The following is a 17,393-nucleotide window of genomic DNA, read 5'->3' on the forward strand; positions in this document are numbered from 1 at the left end:
ACTCTACGCGATCACGTTGTACCATATTGCACAAGCTGTTACGCAAGAAATATCGGGCCACGGACCGTCATGTCGGCTTGTCCTTCCGATCAGAGCCGACTTAGTTCCACGATGCTGGAGATAAGCGTAATGCGGGGTTGATAAGTTGCTCTTTTTCACAATTCGACAACTGACAACAAGGATATTCTGTCTTTCCTGTTTAGGACCACATTCTATTGACCCTTGTTTCTAGAGTATTGTTGAGATTCGAAGCTGATTCTGCTGTTATTCTGTGTTATTGCACTGCTCCAAAAGCTTGAGGATCAAGGCTCAAAGACGGCTGTTGCTTGGCTTCTTGATTCCGAAGATTCCGGCCAAATCTACCTTTTCTTTAACATAAAACAAAAATCACTTCTTCTCTCTAGATATGTTTACTATTTTGTAAATTCTGTTACTGCTCTTTGGGAGTTCTTGAAGAGCTCAGGGTAGGTTTGAAGAGAAACCTCTCATCAGCTTGTAAGCAGTGGTGTAACTAATTCAGATCATCAGGTAATTTTCGTTTAAAGTGAACCGATCACTGATAGGAAGATACAATGGGGTCCCTTGATGAGGCTTCATGGACTGGAACGGCCTATGTTCAAGGTCGAGCCACGGCCAAACTCCTCGCGAGTGACCTTGAGCTAAGCTTTTGGGGAGGTGTTGACCCTCAGACCAGTGAGATCATTGACCGACACCATCCATTGAGCGGACAGCACCTTCAAAACACCGTCCTTGCTATTCCAGGAGGACGAGGGTCATGTACTGGCAGTGGTGTTATGCTTGAGCTGTTGCTCAACGGCAAAGCTCCCGAGGCAATCATCTTTGAGAGACGGGAGGACATTCTTACTCTTGGCGTCATGATTGCAGAGGAAGTTTTCAACCAGTCTATCCCCGTCGTGGTTCTAGATAAAGAAGACTTTCGACGTCTCATTCGATTGAACGGGCAGATCATATTTGTGGACGATGGTTATGTGTCCACCCATCCACCTTCAAAACACCGAAAAGGTTCAGTGATAGACACAGAAAGCGGTCTTATTCTTGAGACTACTCCAGCTCTAGAAGGCATCAAACTCTCAACACTGGATCAGGAACTTCTGAGAGGAGATCACGGCGAAGCATCCCGCGTCGCTATCAGAATCGTCCTCCGCATGGCCCATCTTCTAGGCGCAACACGTCTCATGGACGTAACACAAGTCCATGTCGATGGGTGTGTCTACACAGGTCCTGCAACCCTCGCCCTAGCAGAACGGCTTCGGGACTGGGGCGGTAAAGTCCGAATTCCCACAACACTCAACTCTTTATCAGTAGATCAAAAGCGCTGGCGAGTTCTTGGTGTAGACACTACTTTTGGAGAAGCGGCTGATGCGCTTGGCAAGGCGTATACAGATATGGGGGCACGGCCAACCTTTACTTGTGCGCCTTATCAGCTAGAGACTGCCCCAAAATTGGGTGAGCAGATTGCTTGGGCAGAGTCAAATGCTGTCGTTTATGCGAATAGTGTTTTGGGGGCGAGAACTATGAAGTATCCAGACTTTCTGGATATTTCGATTGCTCTGACAGGGAGAGCGCCCAAAGGAGGCCCTCATCTCGGCATCAATCGAGTGGCATCAGTTTGTGTGAAAGTCGTGGGGCTAGAGGACACGACAGTTCTTGACGATTCATTTCCACCATTGCTTGGATATTATGTTGGAACTTTATCGACAAGCCGAATACCTGTGATAACAGGGCTTGAGAAGCTTGGTCTCTCAACAGACGATCTGAAGGCCTTCGGTGCGGCCTTCGCCACGATATCAAGTGCCCCAATGTTTCACATCGTTGGTACAACGCCAGAGGCACCGAAGCTTGAGACAGTGCTTGCCCCAGAATTCACCTCTGTTGAAGTCGAGCCGGGCGATCTGGGAGAATGTTGGGATAAACTCAACAGCGCACCAGCAAACCAACCCATCGACCTAGTATCACTGGGCAACCCACACTTCTCCCTCGCCGAGATGCGAAAACTCGCCAATCTGTGCCAAGGGCGACGAAAAGCCGCTAGAGTATCCGTCATCGTTACTTGCGGTCGATCAGTGTACAAACTTGCAGAACAAGCAGGTCTTGTAGCCCAACTAGAGGATTTCGGGGTGCAGATATTAACTGATATCTGCTGGTGCATGGTAACCGAGCCTGTGATCCCAACGGCGGCCAAGACAATCATGACGAATTCTGGCAAATATGCTCATTATGGACCGGGCCTTACAGGGAGAGGGATGTACTTTGGTAGTCTGGCTGGTTGTGCTGAAGCCGCTTGTTCAGGAACATATGAAGCTGAAAAGCCGGAGTGGCTTCAAAGTAGAGGAGTCAGATAGAAGAAAAAGCCAATATGGAATTCCTAAGAGGTGACAGGATTTTTTTGAGCAGTAATTCATGAGTCAATCTCGAACCCTTTTCTAGCAGCCTCCTCTAGTATCGGTGCAAGAATTCGCTTGCTTGATGCATCGAACAGACAATCAACCCAGAGAAAAGACTTCAAGACCTTATGCAGTTCTGGCCATGAATATATCCCCAAGTCACCCATAACTTCCAAGAACCACTCCTCAATAGCTTCATCACAGCCACCTTGAACAGAATTTGTTCTCCAAATCACCAGAAGCCACAGAATAACAGTAGTAGGCGGCTGAATCAAAGCCTTTTGTAACTCTCTTAACGCATCTCTGAAAGAATCATCTAGATGTGCCTGTCTTTGCTTCATATCTCTCCATCGAAAGAAGATACTCGCAGCAAGCGTCATCATTCCAAGTCGAAAAGTGTTTTCTGAAGCTGATTCGGGAGACAAAGCGAGTAGTCGGTAAAGAATCGATACCATGGATTCGCTAAAGATGTTGGGTTGAAGTTTTCGACCAGTTTGGCTGGCGATGTTGCTGAGCTTTGCAAACTCTTCGAGATCTCTCCATACGTGTGATAATCTAGGGTCAAGAGTTTTCAAAAAGGCTACCATATCGTGGTTGGCATCCAGATGCTTCTTTTTACGGCGGACTAAACCTTGATTGGAAAGGTATGGATTCCAGGATATGTCTTTGTCGAAAAATACTGGCCTGCAGCCGAAGCGAAGGGCTAGGCCAATATCGACTCTACTTCATGTCAGATACTGCCCAGAGCAATAGAGGTAAGCACTTACCTGCACACTTTGGCCGGTAATCTGGGGTTATCAAACCTCAGCATCTCAATTCCACCCCTTAAATCCACTATCCTCGCCATCCCAGCAGCGTGATTCTCAGCTGCTATCCTGTCGCCTAGCATCTCGGCTGCCAGGCCCAGGATAACAACTACCATGATAGTAGCATCTGAAATAGACCTTGGGTCCGTAGGATTGTTTATTCGTGCCTGAAGAAGCCTGAGCGTTTTCAAAAAGTGAAAGTGTGTAAGACTGCCGTATTCTCGCCCGAGAAGCATGTCAAAGTATGCTTCTACCGAGAACATTATGGAGTGGAAGTATACTTGGTCGACTAGGAGGTTTGTAGTCCAGGATGATTTCATCTCATCAACTTGGAGACATATTTCAGTGGGGTATAACGATCCTCTCATCCCATGAAATGCTGCTCGATATTAGCCTAGACAAAAACTGTAAAGAAGAGGGACTAACACCGAAAAATATCATTTTCCATGTATGCTTGCAACGGCTCAGGAAAATCAAGTAAAGAGAAGTTTGTACCAACGCGACCTGGTATAGTTCCATCAGGAACCTGCAATGCCACGGGTGTCTCCTTTTGGTTTAATATCCATGATATGATCTGGTTTTGATCTTTTCGAGCCGAGTTAGAACGGGCACGACTTCTTACAAGTCTTTGATTCTCTTTAGATTTCTTCAATGGCGTCTGGGTGATGAATGTGAAGCTTGGGTCTACTTAGATTAGTCAAAGTGTGATGACTGACTGGAAGAGATCTTACGGTGAGACGATTGCTGTGTCGATTTCAGCATGACTTTAGATGAGAACGCAGCCTGTAAATCGGATAAGTTGAGTATTCAAAGACCCTGGAGTGAACAGGTTGTTGACTCAGAATCAGATTGAGCATGTCAGCTCACAGATGTCATCACGGATTTCGGGTTTATTAACTCCGAGCGCCTAACTTACCACATAGCTGACTACATTAAACCACTTATCGATATAGAAAATGATTTAAGTGTTAGACTATTCTTGATACTAGTGCCCTTGAACGGTCTAAGAAAGTCGAATATAATTGTGAGAAAAAGCTACGAGAAGGACTGGGGTATCTATTATATACCGTCTGGCTCAAACCAGTACTAATATAGGTAAATAGAGATCATAAATTAGACACAATGCCCTTGACGCCTGCAAAATCCAACTCCTCCAGTGTCTCGTCCCAAACCTGATCAACCAAGACATCGCCATGTGTATAAAACCAACCTGCCAAACTAAAGCCCAGTTAGTAATCAAAATTTACACTCATCAAGAATCAACTTACGGTGCAATCTCACAACTCATCAAAAAACACCCATGAGACTCCTTCCCATGCCCATAAACAGCATTAGTATAGCTCGCAGCGCCTCTATCAACAGGCCTTCCACAAACCGCAAAGAACGCCCCTGCAAGCGCTCCAGCAACGCCACCCATTTCATGATGGCCTCCAAGATGAGTACCCTTTGTAAGACCTGGGTCGACCATGTTGATAATCAAATCATCAGGATTGACCTTTTCACAAAGTCGTGCGAGGAAGAGATGGTTGAGAAGCTTTGATACACCGTATCGTTCTTGAGAACTCCATGGTGTGATTTTGGGGTCGTCGAAGGATGCAAGGAGTGGGCGTTCATCTTTGTTTGGGAACTTGCAGAGATGGGCTGTGAGGGAGTTTACTGTAGTAAGACGAGGTGGTCCTTGGCCTGAGGCTTTGGTCTTGAGGATGGGGATGAGAAGGATGGTGAGAAGAGCGGTGCTGAGGTGGTTGACTTGAATACCAACTTCATGACCTGTACCAGGCACAAGTTCGAACTTGTTAGGTGAGAGTCCAGCGTTAAGAATAACAAAGTCGATGCGAGAAAGCTCAGCGTCACATCTCCTGGCAAAATTCTGGATAGAATCATAAGATTGCATATCAAGTTGCCAAACATCAATCCTAGCAGACGGCGCGATCGTTCTCAGTTTCTCAGCTGCAACTTTGCCTTTTTCAAGAGATCGAACTCCCATTACGAGATGAGATAGACCCAGGGAGAGGAGCTGTTTAGAAGCTTCGAAACCAAGACCTGTGTTTGAGCCAGTGAGGATGGCTGTGCTGCCTTCGACTTGGGGATATTTCTCTCTGGTGGGTAGTTCAATGGTGGTGCGGAATTGGTTCTTCCAAAAGACTGGGAGCCAGAAGTCTGGGAGGGGAGACATGTATTTTGAAGAGACGGTAGGTGAGGGCTTTTGGTTCTTTTGGCATGGCATTTTGATGATGGTGATGGTCAAGGATGACTGGAGAATATGGAATATTGGGAGCGCAGAAGTCGAAATGGTTGAAATGGACAATCTTCTTGGCCTATATAAACTACAAAGAGAGATATTCTACATGTTTTATACCCAAAATCAAATTTCATGGCGTTATATAAACTGCTGCTCTTGGTCGGATCTTGGACTGAATCATGCTGAAGCTGTCCCGATTAGGAAATTGAAAAAGTCTTGGCATTCTTCCAATATCGTCATGACCAATCAGAGACTCGGAGTATACTCCTAGAAGACAACATCACAGCCATTTAGATGTGTCGAATTGCGTCGAATTGCGTCGAATTGCGTATGATAGATGATTGCCTTGTGTTCGAGAAATGAGATAACGGAGTTAAGATGGGTGTTCACGTCAAGTCCGGCTGCTGTCCGTCTTTGTCATGATGAGTAGCCCGGTCATGAACAACCATGCCATGCTGATGTGCCCTAAAGCCTGAGCTAACAGACAAAGCAAAACAAAACAAAACAAAACAAGGAGAGTCGTGGCTTGAATGAGGTTAAAGTTGTTAGATAAAGAATTCAACTTTCTCCAAGAATGCGAGATAAAATTCTTATCAGAATTATCTGCCGATCTAGACGGCGATGTAATACACGCCCTACAAAGTAGCTGGCTCAATATCATAATATGTCTAGTGTAAGCTAGGCCGAGGATAAAGTGGTTACCCACTCCCATCAGCTCGACACAATATGTCTAGATTCAACAATCATTACCTAGTAACTAATTCCAATCACTATCTCTAGTATCGTCTATACCCACAAGTTCCCCGAACCTCTCCCGATCTATCGCCCTCCCCAGCTTATCTCCTCCCCACCGTGGATAGCCCACGATATGCCTCCCCCCGCCGACTCCGACTCGGAAGCTACATTTACCACCGACTTCACTCTCTCGTACTGACTCGCTCCTCGAAACACACGCCAAAAAGCAAATGACATGTTTTTACCCCTCGTGTCCCTTGCGCCCTACAACACACTCACCCAATCAATAACTCCAATGTCAATGTCTTGGCTCTCAGAGTGGACCATGCCATTCGTGCCCCGCGATGCCGGCAACGGAGGGGTCCAAGGGTAGCGATGCTTTATTATCGAGACGATTCCTTGGGCTTTGAGGTTGTAGATTACTTTTGAGGTTCAATTATATTATACTTTACAAGGCAAAATGACTGTTGTTACTCTTCCCGAACCCTTTGCTAGCATCCCCCGAGAGAACTTTCTCTTCGGCGCATCGCCTCTTCAGCCCCTCCCCAGAATATCCGCTGCTCTCGGTGGAAAGGTCAATGTCTATGCGAAGCGCGAGGACTGCAACTCCGGCCTCGCCTACGGCGGTAACAAAGTCCGAAAGCTAGAGTAAGTTGCTCTCCCAAGCTCATCCACAACATAAGTAGCTAATCAAGGATAGGTACCTCGCCGCCGAGGCCCAAGCCCAAGGCTGTGATACCCTCGTCTCCATCGGCGGCGTCCAGTCCAACCACACCCGCGCCGTAACCGCCGTCGCTACAAAGCTCGGTCTCAAAGCCGCCACCGTCCAAGAACACTGGGTTGACTGGGAAGACCCCGGCTATGAAAAGGTCGGCAACATTCAGCTCTCGCGACTCATGGGCGGTGATGTGAGGCTCGACCCTTCGACATTCGGAATTGAGCACAAGACAACCCTCGCCAAGCTCACAGATGAGCTCAAGAGCAACGGCCGCAAGCCATACTACATCCCCGCTGGAGCTTCAGATCATCCCCTCGGTGGTCTAGGCTTCGCAAGATGGGCATTTGAAGTCGAAGCCCAAGAGAAGGAACTAGGAATCTTCTTCGACACCATCATCGTATGCGCCGTAACAGGCTCCACATTCGCCGGCATGATCGCCGGCTTCAAGCTCGCGCAGAAGAACGGCTCTCCCGCGCGCAAGATCATCGGCATCGACGCCTCCGGCAAAGTCCAGCAGACATTCGACCAAGTCCTGCGCATCGCCAAGTCCACAGCGGCCAAGATCGGCCTCAGCGAGGACGACATCACAGCGGAGGACGTGATCCTCGACCCCAACTACAACGCCAAGATCTACGGCATCCCTGACGAGACGACCATCGAGGCTATGAAGTTTGGCGCTGCTACGGAGGCGTTCATCACGGATCCTGTGTATGAGGGCAAGAGTTTGGCGGGCATGATGGACTTGATCAAGACGGGAAAGATTGCGAGTGGGAATGTGCTTTATGCTCATTTGGGAGGTCAATTAGCGCTTAATGCTTATTCTTCCCTGTGATTTTACACATGATAGATTGTTATTTGAGCGTGAATAGAATTGATCGAAATTTTGCCCAATTCTAGAATAGTATCCATGACTGTCTATGCGAACCAGGGTAAATGGACGCTATTATCCAGTGTGCTTATTAGAGCTCTCAACTTGTCACATTTGCATTCCTTCGACATTATCTTCTTTCTAATCATTTATTCACTCAGTTATTTCGATAGTTAAATCTTGGTCATCATGGGCGATTCCCAAGACACAAAGGCAGCTGTTCTATCTGCTCTAACAGACTTCTTCAACATCTCGTCCAAAAGTCCCAAAGATGCCCGCGACCACCTTCTCGAGACCTCTTACGTCATACAGGCCACCCCAGACACTATCGAACAGATGACACTAGGAGAGCTATTCCTCAGCGACACAAAGCAAAAGGGTCACCTCGAATGGGCCATAGACGAACCCCAGGAGCTCTTTATCCACGATAAGCTCGCTGCAGTCTGGACCGGATGGTCCACCCGCGCTGATGATGGTACTATCATCAGCCACAAGAAGGGAATCCTTGGATTAGCTTACACTGATGGACGTTGGAAGGTATCAGGTCTCGCTTCGACAGAGCGCTCTTTGGAGACACCCGACCCAGAAGATGAATCAACACTGACTCAAGAAATCATGAAACCCATCAACGCTCTTCTAGACGACTTCTCACACCCAGACTGGGACGTCCTCAAACAATGGTTTCTTCCCAACGCTGGTGTGACTCTGTACAGACCACCTGCTGAGCCAGCGCCTATGACTATGGAGCAGTCCATCGTTCGTCTGCAGAGAATGATCAAGAGTGGTATCACTATCCAAGAGAAGTTACATGATATTCAGGTCCGAAAACACGGTGATATTGCGTTGGTTTGGGCACCCTTTGTGGTTGAGATCAATGGGGTGCCTAAACATGATGGTGTGAATGCGTTTACGCTCTTGAGAAGGGAAGGGAGATGGGTGTTTAGTGGATGTCAGGACTATGGTGTTGCTCTTTAGTGATAGATGACTGATGTGCTTGCTTCTCGATGTCTGGGTGGCACCTGGTGAATATTTGTGTCAAGGTGATACTGGTCTATTGGCGGTCCGCCTGGAAGCGACGAATCTCAGGGACTATATCGGATGCCTGGATGTTGTTTTATTTGCGACCGCTAGCGTTACTGTCTGTCTTGTTTGATATCAGATTTGCACACAGGTGAAAGACCGTCCAAGTCATCATGGAATCCCTCCCGTTATTTTGGAAGCCCGATGGTATGGCCCAAAGGCGCATACGAGGCATATGAGTGTGAACACCCTCTACAAGTTCATCCATGGAATCATACCCTTGTAGCCATTCCGAGATCTACACGTATTACAGCTGTGCAGATGCAAAATGCACATTCTCAAAGGGGATAAAAAAAAAAGGCGGAGTGTGTTTATGCCTGATGCTTTGTTCAGTTCAGTGTTTGTACACCAATGCTGCTGCTACCAACTGCCTTATGCAGGTACCATGCAGGCTCCCGTCTCTTTGCGTACGTACCCTGACAGGTACCTTTATGCTGGAAAACACATTTGATATTTCCTTGGTCAATGAAAATGCACCGTCATTGGCTAAAATATTGTCGTATTTGCTCCCTTTTTGATCTGAACATTGCCGTCTTTCAGCTGTTGCAGCGACTTGCTCTAGAAGCTCCAGCACGACGTGTCAATATTTATTAGTTTAGCTTCTTCAATATGTTTCCTTTTCATTATTCTAGTTGCTTTCTTTCTGGCCATTCTCCTAAAGAAGCATCACCTGACTGGGCCCTGAACAGGCTGAAGTCTGTGTGGGCTGCTGGCTTGTTCACGCCAAATTAGAGAACAATAAGACTGCTTGAAGTGAGCTATCAGAAAAGCCAAGCCCATGTCACTGGTAGCAATCAATGAGTTAATAAGCTCTCAAAGAGAACAATACTGCTGCATGCGACTTTCTATGTCTATCAACTATCTCAATGACAACTCCGCGATACTGCACAAAGGACTAAACTACAGCAGCAGTCTTTACCTTATCAACAAAGCCAAATTAAGTTGCTAAGTGTCTTTCAAGTTTAAGTTACTGCAAGGCGCTGGAGTTGCATGCTGCGGTATTCGTAGGCTGCCACCTGTCAGGACAACAAAGTCCAATCAAATATCTCAAGAAGTGACAAAGCCTAGCATACTCGATGCCATCCATGTAAGCAAAGATCCAGAAAGCTGGTATTCTTTGCTCTCAATTTGATTGGCTCTTTGATAGACAGTCTGCTTTGTTTATAGGCGCTGGAATAATGCCTAGAGAGAGGCTTCCACTGGGCTCCATGCCATCATGCACCTAGCACTGCAACAAGCGTCTCTCACACTTCTCTATGTTGTAGTCCCAATCAACGGGGCAACCATTCTCATGCGACTATAAATCCAAGTCCCCATCAATATCGAATTCTTCCTCCTTCACCCCACTCAACCGTCACTTCAACCACCACTTAGTACTTCGGTCTCATCGTAACTCATTCACTCGTTATCATCGCCCAATATGGCAGACATGTCTTACCAAGACACTCAACATCTTCTTGACTATATCACCGATCCGGACTTCGACCAGCGTCTCATAGGCCACATGGAAGGTCAGGCTGCCGAGGAAGTTGACGAAGTAGATATGTTCACTGGTCTCAACGATTCCGCCTTTCAGAACCCTCATGCCGAACATGGAATCGAGAACGAAGATCTCCTAGCATCCAACCCCTTTGAAAAAGAGTTCATGGAAGCATACGAAGCAGAAAATGTTCGGGCTCAGGCTTCTTCAGGGTCCGATGCACAGTTGAGTGGGCCTAACAACAATGGCAGTACTATCGCCGACGATGATAGTCAAGTTCCTGTCTCTACTGCTGTCACACCTGAGACTCGGTTCTCTTCGCCCATGAATCCTGAGGACTACTTGCCGGAGTCGTTCCCGACACAGCCATATCCGCCACTGAAAAACCAGCCTCAGCCTTACCCTGCTCCTATGGGTCAACCATTCTATGACCAGGCGGCCCTTCAGCAAATGCAGCCCTTCCAAGTACGACAACCCATTGGCCTTGGTGGACGTCAGATGACACAAGCGCAATATCCCCAGCAGCAACTTTTCTTCTCTATGAACAATCAACTTCACCAACCTCTACCTGGGCAAGTATCTCACCCAGCCTTTCAACCTCACAACCCCCCTCCTCAAGGACCATCTCGCAAAGGCCCTTCCCCCAGTGAACCAACCCGTCACAAGATCCCAACCAACCCAGCCAACATCAATCCCCACACTATCGAGCAGCAGTCGCTCCTCTCAGAGCTGCAGCACTTCACCCACGAGTACCAGGGCTACATCACGAACCCAGTCCAAGCTCGCCAAATAGGCAATCTCTTTCTCTCCCTCGCACACCATGAAGTGACAGTCACACCTCCAGACATGGATCCCACATTCCCCAGAACGAACGAAGCATATCGCGCTCGTGTGCAGGAACTCTTCATAGCTATTGTGGACTGGTCGAATCCCAGGGGCTGGCGAACGAAGATGGGATCGAAGCTTGCTGTGCAGTGGGTTGAAGAAGTCAAGGCCTATCGAAAGAGTGTTGGACTTTCTGTTGAGCCATCTGATATGCTTGATCACCAAATTGAACCTCCTCTCGATAGGATGCCTCCCGTGAACGAGCAGTGGAAGAACGTCGTTCACCGTCAGTTGTCCAACATCGAGATTGAGATCCTTAGTTCCAAGATCCTTGTAAGACTGCAATTCATAGATATATATACTCTGCTAACACTAGTGATAGGACTCAGCTATGCTGTCGCAGCAGGATCGGAACTTTGTTCCGCTTTGGAGTAATGCCGAGTGTCAGTGGGAGCAGTTCGCTAGTTTTGGAGAGCGTTAGGAACGCCTCGTGAACGCTTTTCGAGTAAGTCAACCCCTTTTCACTTCACAACCGACAACTAACTTGACTAGGACAACAAGGTTTTGATTCACTCAGCCCTACGCTCATCGTGGCTCTCCCGAATCACCAACTCTCCAGTCGCGGAGCTTGTCGTAAGTTTATAGGCATCCTTGTATGGTGTGAGTACTAATGTGAGACGCAGCGCAAGGAGAACAACAAGGCTGGCAACGACAAGAAGCGGAATGCTGCTAGCCGTCTGAGTGGCAAGGGTGCCAAAAGACTTCAGAATGAAGAGAGTGGAGGTGAAGAAGATGGTAGGAAGACGAAGAGAAAGAGGAACTGATTCTTCGATTTGATCGGCGACATGGTTCTTTTGCGCCTATATACGATTGGCTATATCGGGTAATTTGGGGTATTTTGAGGTGCGATTTTCGAGATGGTGGCATATTGGCATCGTTGGATGGCATTATATACGAAGCACCTTGCGGTTCGACTTAGACAAGAATGGTTTGTATTAGTACCTCACAATGGGAACAACAACTTGTCACAAGACACGGGCACTCATTACAGCAGAGAAGAATTGGGAGAAATTTGTTATCAATTATGGTGTTGAAACACCCGCTTATACCATCCATGCATACTTTACTTTATCTAGCTGAGTTGATCTTCTCAACTACATTCATTTTTCCTTGATCTATTCTTTTTGTAATGTTGAATCCCCATCAACGCCAAAAACAAAACACCTCGCTATCACCACTTACCATCCTCGCCCGGCGAGCTTCTCCTCAGGCTTCATGCTATCGCAGTTAATTCCCACCATAGCCTCGCCAAGCCCCGTGCTAGTCTCAGCCAGCACCTTGGCATCCTTGTAGTGTGTAGTCGCACGCACGATGGCCTTGGCCCGCTTCGCAGGGTCGCCCGACTTGAAAATACCGCTGCCGACGAACACACCGTCGCAGCCGAGCTGCATCATGAGCGCGGCGTCAGCGGGCGTGGCGACTCCGCCGGCGGCGAAGTTGACGACGGGCAGACGGCCTAGCTCTGCAGTCTGGCGGAGGAGATCGGCGTCGACTTCGAGCTCGCGGGCGAGTTCGCGGATGCGGATGATGCCGCCCTCGGCGAGCGCGGCCTTGGCCTGCGCGATTTGCTTGTTGACTGTCTTCATGTGTCGCACGGCCTCGACGACATCGCCGGTGCCAGCCTCGCCCTTTGTTCGGATCATAGCAGCGCCCTCTGCGATTCTTCGCAGCGCCTCACCGAGGTTTCTGCACCCACAGACAAAAGGAACACCAAAGGTGCTCTTCTCAACGTGGCTCTCGTCGTCAGCCGGGGTGAGGACCTCAGACTCGTCGATGTAGTCAACACCAAGAGCCTCGAGGATCTGGCACTCGACGAAGTGGCCGATGCGGGCCTTTGCCATGACGGGGATGGTGACGGCTTCTTGGATCTGCTTGATCATGGCGGGGTCTGACATGCGAGCCACGCCGCCGTCTTTGCGGATGTCAGCGGGGACTCGCTCGAGGGCCATGACGGCGCAGGCACCGGCTTCTTCGGCGATGCGGGCCTGCTCAGCGTTTGTGACGTCCATGATGACGCCGCCCTTGAGCATCTGGGCGAGACCAGCCTTGACGGTGAAGGAGGACTTGGCCTCGCCGTTGGAGGCGGCACCAGTGTTGGAGGAGTCGTTGGTCATGGCGAAGATATGGTCTGAAGTAGTAGTAAAAGACAAGGTAGTGGGGGGTATGAGGGTATGGTCTGAGTTGGAGTGAAAAGAGAGGGGAGCGGGTAATTATAAGTTTTTTTTTAGTCCAATGCAGGACAGAGTCAATGACTAGAAAGGGTATTACTCAAAGAAGAAGTTGACAAGAACAAATCTCAGGTAGAGTTTCTCCTAGTCTGACTGTTAGGTAACTAACCGTACAGTACTGTATGTACCTCCGGCCTCCGCTTCCGCCTCCGCACCCGGTATACGGCGCCGTGCATGCGGAGTCAAAAAAGGGTCCAACTGTGACACCAATTTTACTGAAATGCAGCCGCGGCCTCCGAATATGCAAGTCTCATGCGCCATAGCCACTGTGAAAGACCCTAAAACCCACCGGCATCGAGCTCCGGCCCATCTTTAAGCGCGCCCTACAACAGCAGTAATTGGATGATTCATTGACATGTGCCGATGTTTAGAGGCGGCAATTGTCGGGAAGACGAGGCTCAAAAAGGTACTTATGCACTCGTGAGGAGTATCCAAAGAGGGGGATATGCATGCATTGTTCTAGATTTCTTGTGATATCATGGATGGAATCATTTGGTAGATTGCAGATAATGTCTCATCTCATCTCATCTGATCTCACTCATCTCTTATCTTGCATGAGTTTGCCGCCATAAGCCAGGTTCACTCCTCTATTATCTACACTCATTATTCTCTCAGCCCTTCTAGTCCAATACCAATGTCCTCTAATAGTTAGTAAGTAACTGACTCAATATAGTTCAACCACCTCCTCAACTCTTAATTCTTAGCCCGGAGAACAATCGGGGTAGTCCGGAGGTACTCACGCCCTAGCGGCTCCGTCATGCATGCAGCCCTCATGCGCTCTAATGCACGTCTTTATCCCTTTTGGGTCACTCCGGTACCCATCACCAGAATCTGGGGAACGCTCTCTATCTTGTCTGTTATGTCACTTGCCAGTGACTAAGACTTTTTTTTTTCTGCCTTCGGTGAAAGGCTCCGAGTTTAAACTGTCCGTTATCGCTCTTTGTCTTTATCTTCTTACGTTTCTCTGGCAAATCATTGTTGTTGAGAACTTCGAGTCAAGATGATCAGTCTTACGGTCGGTGTCTTGGCCCTTCAGGGTGGTTTTGCTGAGCATGTCGATCTTGTGCGAAAGGCCGCAGAGTATCTTTCTTCTACGGAGGGTATTTCCAAGACAAAATTTCACTGTATCGAAGTTCGCACAAAAGAAGAGCTCGATCAGTGTAATGCTCTTATCATTCCTGGTGGCGAGAGCACCACTATCTCTTTCGTCGCCGCTCAATCTGGTCTTCTTGAGCCGTTGAGAGATTTCGTCAAGTAAGCAGTCCCGTCTCATAAATTACACAAATACTAACATAAAATCAGAGTCCAGAAGAGGCCAGTCTGGGGAACTTGCGCAGGTCTCATCCTCCTCTCAGACGAGGCAAATGCTACCAAGAAAGGTGGTCAAGAACTCATCGGTGGTCTCGCAGTCCGCGTTCACCGCAATCACTTTGGTCGTCAAATGGAGAGTTTCGAGTCAGGAATGAATCTCCCCTTCTTAAACGACGACAAGCTCTTCCCTGGAGTCTTTATCCGCGCACCCGTCGTGGAAGAAGTCATCGGATCATCTGACGATGGAAGACCACCAGTAGAAATCCTGGCCAAGTTACCAGGTCGAGTAGATAAGATGAAGTCTGGCGTATCACAAGCCAACACTAAGGACGATTCAGGGGACATCGTCGCTGTTAGACAGGGTAATGTGCTAGGAACAAGCTTTCATCCTGAGTTGACCAAGGATGAGAGGATACATGTGTGGTGGTTGAAGGAGATTCTCAACCAGCAATAAACACAGCGACATAGATGGCGTTTTGGGAAAATAGAAATATTAATTATTATTCAGGGGTATCAACCGCTTATTTAGTCTGTTTCTTATACTTTGCCCATAGCCGCATCGTACCCAGGCGGGGGCGGTGAATGCGCTCGAGCTGGTCCTCTCTGTGAAGAAGACCCAAAGCCCAGTATCTGCAGAATCTCAAGATCACCCATCGACTGCGCCAACTCAGCCGGTGAAATACACCCTCCTACATTCATGTCCGCTCCATGTGCCTTGAGAACCCTTATTAACTCCGTATCCCTCCTCGAAATAGCCTGCATCAACGGCGTTCTGCCCTTCTTATCCGCCGCATTAGCATCAGCGCCAGCTTCGAGAAGAAGCTTGGCCTGATCCCTCTTCCCGTTATCAATAGCGTATAGCAAAAGTGTCTCGCCGCTGCTCATCTTCTTCTTCGTGTTGGAGCCAGCTGCTAGCATCATCTTCACGAGGTCCGTGTTGCCTGTCTCCATGGCGAAGCATATCGCTGCGACGCCCCAAGTTCCGTCTGATACGTTTGGCGAAGCGCCGTGGTCGAGAAGCATTCTGACGACTCGAACTTTCTCGTTTTGTGAGAGTTTGCTGTCGCGGAGGGCGATGACGAGAATTGGATGGCCGACGAGATCCTTTGCGCTGGCATTGGCCCCGTGCTTTAGAAGCAGTTCTGCCATGTCTAATTTTCTCTTTGCGATAGCGTCTGCTAGTACAGATAATCCGCTCAGATTCTTTGAACTTGCATTTGTCCCACTTTCAAGAAGAAGCTTCATCATATCCATACGGTCCTGACTCGCGGCAATAGATAATAGCGAATTACCCGAGAGATCACTAGTGTCTGGATTCGCGCCATGCTGAAGCAGCATCCTGACAAGCTCCAAGTTACCCTTCTTGACAGCCTGGGCAAGAACTGGCCGTCCGGAGGTGTTCGTGGCGTTTGGCTTGGCACCGTTGTCCAAAAGAAGCTGAATACCCTCCAGGTTCTCACTGTTGCATACGTCGACAAAGTATGATTGTCCAGACCAGCTGGCAGCGTTGACGTTCCATGTGCCCTGGTCGATGAGCATCTTTGCAACGCCAATGCTTCCAACTGATGCAGCCAGGAAGACCGGTGGGATCTTCATGTCCTTGCCGTTGGTGTCGGCACCAGAACCGATGAGGAACCGCACGGCGTCTTCTTGATTGGCCAAGATAGCACAGCCTAGAGGTGAATTGCCCTCTCCGTTTCGTCCATTGATGTTCGCTCCTTGTGCAAGTAGACCGCTCATTTGCTGAACATCTCCGCGAAGAGCAGCTTGACAAAGGGCAGTGGATAGAGGATCGGGCTTGGGCCAGAGACCAGCTGTCATGGCCTTGAACGAGTTTGTCAACGAAGATAGACCTTTAGAAAAACCGGAAGATCCGCTTGGTGATTCGCAGCTCGGCGACTGAGCTGAAGAAGGCTGTGCTGGTTCATAGGGTGGAGGTTCGATATCGCCTGGGAGAGGTCCTTTACTACTCGAGGCATAAGAGTCGTTCTGCGATCCAGTGAAGAGAATATCCTTGGTCTGCGAAGCTTTTTGGCAGGCTCTGTTAACGTGATCAAATATCTCTCTTCCACTCTTGGTATCGAGAGCAGAATCTTGATCATCTCGAACTTTGCTAGCACATCATAAATAAACATTCACACCACACAGTGAGATAAGCACCACTTACATCGACAGCACCTTTGCAAAGAACGCAAAGAGCCGAGAGAACGCAACAACAGCATCACTGTAAACCACCAAAAACACCTCATCCAGCAACGGCAGCGTCTCGGCCTGCAGTCTCATAATCTGCTTGTTCAACACGGTCGCGACAACATCACACGATCCAAGACTATGACTTATCGTAGTCTGCAGTCTACCCGAGATAGCACTGGCGCTGTTCAGCGCAGTCTCGAGCACTCCCACATGCTGATGGAGCTGATACAGCCTCGTCGCGAACGAGGACAATCGCTCGTCGGGGACTTGAAGCGCAGTGTTCAATTCATTGAGCTCTTCGGCGCTGGACAAGATGCGGTGAGAAATACTCGAGCCGAGTGAGGTGAGTGAAATAACCGAGAAGCCGTCTCCGTCCATTGTATGTGGGGAAAGGTAGCGGTGGTAAGAAGGGGTCGTTGAAGTGGGGGATTGTCAGATGGAC

The 17,393-nt window shown here is 48.6% G+C and overlaps 9 protein-coding genes across 9 annotated transcripts; 5 read left to right on the forward strand and 4 right to left on the reverse strand.

Moving 5' to 3' along the window:
* Positions 1–572: 572 nt before the first annotated feature.
* FPRO_02418 (uncharacterized protein) lies at positions 573–2,363 on the forward strand (the record flags this gene model as incomplete). Its single annotated transcript, XM_031227482.1, has 1 exon — positions 573–2,363. The coding sequence occupies one exon, from the start codon at positions 573–575 to the stop codon at positions 2,361–2,363; it is 1,791 nt and encodes a 596-aa protein (XP_031077915.1).
* Positions 2,364–2,419: 56 nt separating this feature from the next.
* Positions 2,420–3,474, reverse strand: FPRO_02417 (uncharacterized protein; the record flags this gene model as incomplete). The annotated part of the gene is made up of 2 exons (XM_031227485.1): positions 2,420–3,125; positions 3,173–3,474. The coding sequence occupies 2 exons, from the start codon at positions 3,472–3,474 to the stop codon at positions 2,420–2,422; spliced, it is 1,008 nt and encodes a 335-aa protein (XP_031077916.1).
* An 843-nt stretch (positions 3,475–4,317) lies between these two features.
* Positions 4,318–5,438, reverse strand: FPRO_02416 (uncharacterized protein; the record flags this gene model as incomplete). Its single annotated transcript, XM_031227486.1, has 2 exons — positions 4,318–4,429; positions 4,480–5,438. The coding sequence occupies 2 exons, from the start codon at positions 5,436–5,438 to the stop codon at positions 4,318–4,320; spliced, it is 1,071 nt and encodes a 356-aa protein (XP_031077917.1).
* Positions 5,439–6,648: 1,210 nt separating this feature from the next.
* FPRO_02415 (putative ACC deaminase) lies at positions 6,649–7,738 on the forward strand (the record flags this gene model as incomplete). Its single annotated transcript, XM_031227487.1, has 2 exons — positions 6,649–6,836; positions 6,889–7,738. The coding sequence occupies 2 exons, from the start codon at positions 6,649–6,651 to the stop codon at positions 7,736–7,738; spliced, it is 1,038 nt and encodes a 345-aa protein (XP_031077918.1).
* Positions 7,739–7,963: 225 nt separating this feature from the next.
* FPRO_02414 (uncharacterized protein) lies at positions 7,964–8,749 on the forward strand (the record flags this gene model as incomplete). Its single annotated transcript, XM_031227488.1, has 1 exon — positions 7,964–8,749. One exon carries the CDS (start codon positions 7,964–7,966, stop codon positions 8,747–8,749), a length of 786 nt encoding a protein of 261 aa, XP_031077919.1.
* Positions 8,750–10,283: 1,534 nt separating this feature from the next.
* On the forward strand, positions 10,284–11,983 carry FPRO_02413 (uncharacterized protein; the record flags this gene model as incomplete). The annotated part of the gene is made up of 4 exons (XM_031227489.1): positions 10,284–11,492; positions 11,542–11,577; positions 11,712–11,792; positions 11,843–11,983. 4 exons carry the CDS (start codon positions 10,284–10,286, stop codon positions 11,981–11,983), a joined length of 1,467 nt encoding a protein of 488 aa, XP_031077920.1.
* A 414-nt stretch (positions 11,984–12,397) lies between these two features.
* FPRO_02412 (putative Snz-type pyridoxine vitamin B6 biosynthetic protein SNZ1) lies at positions 12,398–13,333 on the reverse strand (the record flags this gene model as incomplete). Its single annotated transcript, XM_031227490.1, has 1 exon — positions 12,398–13,333. One exon carries the CDS (start codon positions 13,331–13,333, stop codon positions 12,398–12,400), a length of 936 nt encoding a protein of 311 aa, XP_031077921.1.
* Positions 13,334–14,447: 1,114 nt separating this feature from the next.
* Positions 14,448–15,212, forward strand: FPRO_02411 (putative Sno-type pyridoxine vitamin B6 biosynthetic protein SNO1; the record flags this gene model as incomplete). Its single annotated transcript, XM_031227491.1, has 2 exons — positions 14,448–14,701; positions 14,750–15,212. The coding sequence occupies 2 exons, from the start codon at positions 14,448–14,450 to the stop codon at positions 15,210–15,212; spliced, it is 717 nt and encodes a 238-aa protein (XP_031077922.1).
* An 83-nt stretch (positions 15,213–15,295) lies between these two features.
* Positions 15,296–17,329, reverse strand: FPRO_02410 (uncharacterized protein; the record flags this gene model as incomplete). The annotated part of the gene is made up of 2 exons (XM_031227492.1): positions 15,296–16,871; positions 16,926–17,329. The coding sequence occupies 2 exons, from the start codon at positions 17,327–17,329 to the stop codon at positions 15,296–15,298; spliced, it is 1,980 nt and encodes a 659-aa protein (XP_031077923.1).
* Between the last annotated feature and the right edge of the window lie 64 nt (positions 17,330–17,393).

Source organism: Fusarium proliferatum (genome assembly GCF_900067095.1).
Source record: "Fusarium proliferatum ET1 genome assembly, contig: FPRO_scaffold002, whole genome shotgun sequence".
NCBI lineage: Eukaryota > Fungi > Ascomycota > Sordariomycetes > Hypocreales > Nectriaceae > Fusarium > Fusarium proliferatum.